We start from the raw sequence: 4752 nt of genomic DNA on the forward strand, positions 1-4752 counted from the left end.
ACTGCAAGTATTCCTAACACCTTGAAACGATAGTTGTGCTGGTCAAGCAAAAGTATCTCTAATTACTTCGTCAAAATAAGAATAAAGGCAGCAAAAACAGTAAACAAACACAGTGGCACGCAAAAACATCCGGTCATACACCATCCCCATCACAGTACAACTGCCGAAGCAAAGCCGCGCTGACGCAATCAAGTCAGTGACACCATCACCCTCCCACCACCCACACAACCCCGTACAGCCACCGTGCTGAGTGGCGGAATCTCGGCAAAAAGCCACATGACCACTGGCACCGCTCTTTTTACCAAATGGCTGCATCACAGGGCGATCCCGATGCCGTGCACAACACACAAGAGCCGAGGCAGACCACGTGGCAGCGTTACGACCGCCAGCCATCAAGCGCGTCCGAAAGGTGCTGTTGTTGGTGGTGCGTAAGTGGAGTGGAGAGCTCGCCGGTCGCCAGCAGTCAAAGCATCGTTTCTCGTTCACGCGAGTCGGCATTGTGCAGCAAGCAGCGGCACCATGCGCGCACGGCATCGCACAAAGAAGGGAACAAAGAAGCACGGCGGCACTCAAACACGAGGAAAAGGGTCCATGTCGATTGCATTCCGATTGGCTCACAGACGTCCGGATGGTAGTCGTGCAGATGCCGCGCGGCGGTTGTGACTGCAGTGGACTGAGAGGACGAAGAGAGGGGACAGAGACGCAGTGCGGCCCTCATCCACCTCGGTTGACTGTGACACCGGTGACGTCTTCCCGTCAGACCGCCTGCAGCAAAGACCGTCACCGTCAGCGGCGGTCAGCGCCTTCCCTCTCCCACTGGAGCGCAACTCCACCGACGCAGTCGTTCGCCTCCTCCCCCACCAACACAAAGAGGGGGCAACGGCAAAATATGAGAGACGCACGGCAAGCACGCAGTCGCAGAGTCCCACTGCTGCCGCCATGGCCAAACAAGGTCGGCTGCAGGACGCAAAAAGAAGGGTGAACACCCCATCAAACGCTTTGGAACCACGTGGAAGCACCGCAACCGACACACAAGGCGAAGCGCCGTGAAGCAGGCACCAAAACCAAAGCTCCTCCAACAAATTCATCGTGAAGCAAAAAAAACAAAAAACAAACAATGCTGATGCAGAGGCAATAAATGGTTGTGGTGAGCAGCAGCCGTGGCATCGCACCCTTCCCTCATCAAACAGCACCGCACCACAACGCACCGTGACGACAACGTGCAATGACGACGATTGAGTAGCACACGCAAAACGGCATAAACCTTTCATCCCGCACTCGCTCAAATTTATGCTCTCAGTATGTACTGCCAACGAAACGGGGAAGGACACGGAAGGGGACTGTCCTGTCCATCCTCCTTCTGCCCACAACAGACCCTCCCCATCCTCCTCCTCGCTGCGCCCTGGGTGCCGCAAAACGCCGTCAAGCAAAGCCACGTGTATGGAAGTCCCAATGCACAGGGCGGTGCTGGCAGCCACCCATACTCACTCTCCCACACATATCCTCTCCCACAGCTTCCCCACACACAACAAGACAAAAAAATGGAGAAGAAAAGCCTGCAGTACAACGCACGCAGAAGCACCGCCATCTACTTCGCACCGCAAAAAAAAAAGGCCGCAACAAGAGCGACGGGTCAAATTCAAATCCACGGCGCTGCCCTTTACTTCTCTCTTCTCCGACGGATTGGTGTTCCACACCCACAGTGAGGCACGGCGCACACCATCCGCTCCCCTCCAAGTGCACTCAGCAGGCCGGGGCAGGGCGCCTAGTCACCCTCGTGCCATCGCAATGGGGAGCACAAACAATCGTCGTCGCGGACCATCGATGCTTCTAGCAAAAACAATAATAAAAAGAAATGAGGGCATTTCAACAGCACAGCTACCAGAGGGACACTCAACGGGACAATTAAGTACTCAGCGCCAGTGAACACCGCAAAGGAAAAAAAAAAAAAAAAATGAACCGCAGCGATTTCCCAAAAAAAAAAAAAGAAAAAAGGTGGGAGTCCAGAAGAAATCCCAAAAATATCATAAAAAAAGGAAAAATTGATTCGGAAAGACGTTTATCTTATGCGCCAAGGAGTACCATACAGTCATGTGTTTGTGTATGCGTATTGCCTGCAACAAGAAAAAAAAATCAAGGAAAAGACCTTACTGTTTCACTAGCAAACACAACATTCTTCACATTTCGTGCGGCATCCGCCCTGTTCTTCCAATCATCGTTTCGTGCATTCCGTGGGACGCACAGCCGCGGAGCCGGCACCGAATTTGGGCAGTAAAAAGCAAACAATAAAAGAAAACACTTCACTCATGACGGTATGTAGCAGACACCCATTAAGTAAAGAAGACAGTAAGAATGCACAGTGGTCCGTCGGCAATACGTCCGGCACAGCTCTCCGCCATCCATCACCGCACGGTGGCAGCAGCACACACCCATCCACAGAAAAGAAAAACACGGAGGCAGGGTTTAACTGTGTGTGTGGTGCTGCGGGTGTCTGCCCGCCCTGGCCGCAATAAAGGAAAACAAGAGGGAAAGAAATGTGTGCTCCGCCCCACAGGCCCTCGTCGCACGCCCACACGTCACGGCTCCCTCAGCGCGCCGTTCGTCGCGGCCCCTCCTCATGCGTGCAGCAGGCGAGGCGCACAGGGCCGTCGTCATGAGCGTGTCGGTGGGTGTGCGAGTGGAGCAGTTGGGCGGGAAACACACGGCACCCCTCACAGGAAGAGCGCAGAAGAAACAATTAAAAGAGGGAAGAGTAGAAAAGAAAAAACGTTCATAGTGATTGCCCCAAAAGCAAAAAAAAAAAAAAAAAGAGGAATGGCGGGGGATGAGAGAAAAGAACAAGAAAAGTAAAAAGAAAAAAAAACAATAATGATATTTTACATCAAACGTAAAGAAAAGCTTTGTTAGAGAAATTCGTTCCTATGGGAATATTATTTCTGTGCGCGGGAGGGCGCAAGTGTCCCACGCGGCAGTCACTCACTCCTCACAGAGCCACAAACCCCCACAGTCCCAACAGAAGAAGCAGCGGCATCACCATTCCGCTCACACGCACAGTGCCGCCATCACCCGTTGCTCCTCCAACGGCATGGGAGTTCGAAGCCGCCGCCCTCTCCACACTTCCCTGCGATGTATTCGCCGGCAATTGCTGTGCAGTGGCAGGTTCCCCCACCGTTGCATTTTGCCCTGCTTTACTTTCTTGTTGAGGCTGCTGCGATGCCGCTTGAACCACTGGAGCTTCAGAAATTTTGCCTGCAATGGACGCTTCTGCATGAGATTCTTCGTTAGAAGACGCTGCTGCACGTGGTTCTTCTTCATAAGGTTCTTCTGCAGGAGGCAACGGCGGAGCAACCACAGACTCTTCTACTTCCTCCTCTTGCTTGTTTCCTTTATAATCCTCCAACGCACTCGGAATGACAAGACTGCTGCCGTTGGCGGCAATGGTGCACACCTCGCCGTACCTCGGGCACTTGATCTTTCCTTCTTGCTTAAAACCATCCAACGTCACTTGGATTTCTCCGCCATCGGGGCAATCACGCCACACGTCAGTGTTACCGAGGTACTTCACCCTCACTGTGCCCTCATCACACGACACCTGCGCGCACACTCCCCTAACGCTTTTATGGCCATCACCGTCCTTCGTCTCCAGTAATTCCGCGTCCAGGCACCACGAGCCACTGCCAGTCAGCGACCAAGGGAGATAATACACATTTTCGTCCGAGCACGTCCTGTACGTTGTCCCAGACGATATTTCGTGAAATTCAGAAGATACAACAGGGCAAACGTCCTTATCCGCAGGAATCCCCTTGTCTTCAACAATAGTTGCGGTGCACGTCCCGACGTGACGGCGGTCGGAGGTGCAGCGAAGCGTCTCTGTGTCTTTAGCATCGCAGAACATGTGAGGATACTTGGCGGCAAGATTATCGGTTGTATTGCACTTGTTGACCAGGAAGTCGCAGCCAGTGCTTCTGCCCCAGCTCATCGGCTCCGCCATGCTCCAATTCACGCGGTAGTATCCCATATCCGCAAACACCGCCATCGTCAGAGCCGTGTAGTAGCCGGCACCGACTGTGGGAGCCATCAGCTCGTCTAGCGCGTGGCGTCCCTTCCAGTGAGGGATGGCTTTTTCCCGAGTGCCACCTTCGTCCTCCAGTTCCATGCCCTCGAGAGACTCACAACCAAAGTGCGCTTTCGTCTTCTCCTGAACGTGCTTCCCTGCCACCATCCTGCGGTGATTCCCACGCACAATTTTCCTTGTAGTTTCGATGCTGTTTCCTTCAATACTCTCTTTACTGAACCCAAGAGCATGCGCAATTTCGTGTGCGGCAACGCGAACGCTCCACGCCGTGTCAGTCATGTACTTTGGATCAAAGTTCATGGCGCCAATGGAGGGGCGAAGATCTCCCCATGTGTTACACGTTGCCGCCCACACAGCCATGCTTTCAGTATTTGACGGCCCAGCAGCAGCGTAAATGATAAAATCAAAATTAGGCACACCACCACTTTTGTGTTCAGTAGGAACTGTAAACCTGTCGCACGGACTTCCCATAGTCCTCGGAACTGTTATCTTCTCAGGAGTGGGTCTCACAAGTAGCCGCTCCGCGTGCAGTTTGACAGCGCCGGGGAGAATCTTTTCAGTGTACAATTGTTTCTTTTCTTCCGTCAAGACGTTTTCTTTTTTGCAGGTTATCTTTTCTCCCAAGATGTTTTCGCACTCAACCCCATCGTTTTCGCAGTACATATTTTTCCAGTTCT

General features: G+C 52.8%; 1 protein-coding gene and 1 pseudogene across 1 annotated transcript, besides 4 other annotated features; both read right to left on the reverse strand.

Annotated features, from left to right (window-relative positions):
• Positions 1-2666: a sequence feature (heterozygous, Esmeraldo-like haplotype).
• Tc00.1047053508009.5 (uncharacterized protein) lies at positions 43-534 on the reverse strand (the record flags this gene model as incomplete). Its single annotated transcript, XM_798697.1, has 1 exon — positions 43-534. The coding sequence occupies one exon, from the start codon at positions 532-534 to the stop codon at positions 43-45; it is 492 nt and encodes a 163-aa protein (XP_803790.1).
• Positions 2667-3388: a sequence feature (areas merged during assembly that could not be assigned to a particular haplotype. This can correspond to areas where the two haplotypes were merged or to regions with more than two copies in the genome that were merged during assembly.).
• Positions 2787-2869: a sequence feature (A-rich).
• Tc00.1047053508009.10 lies at positions 3266-4752 on the reverse strand (annotated as a pseudogene; the record flags this gene model as incomplete).
• Positions 3389-4752: a sequence feature (heterozygous, non-Esmeraldo-like haplotype).

The sequence above is a fragment of the Trypanosoma cruzi genome, genomic scaffold (genome assembly GCF_000209065.1).
Source record: "Trypanosoma cruzi strain CL Brener 1047053516605 genomic scaffold, whole genome shotgun sequence".
NCBI classification, from domain to species: domain Eukaryota; phylum Euglenozoa; class Kinetoplastea; order Trypanosomatida; family Trypanosomatidae; genus Trypanosoma; species Trypanosoma cruzi.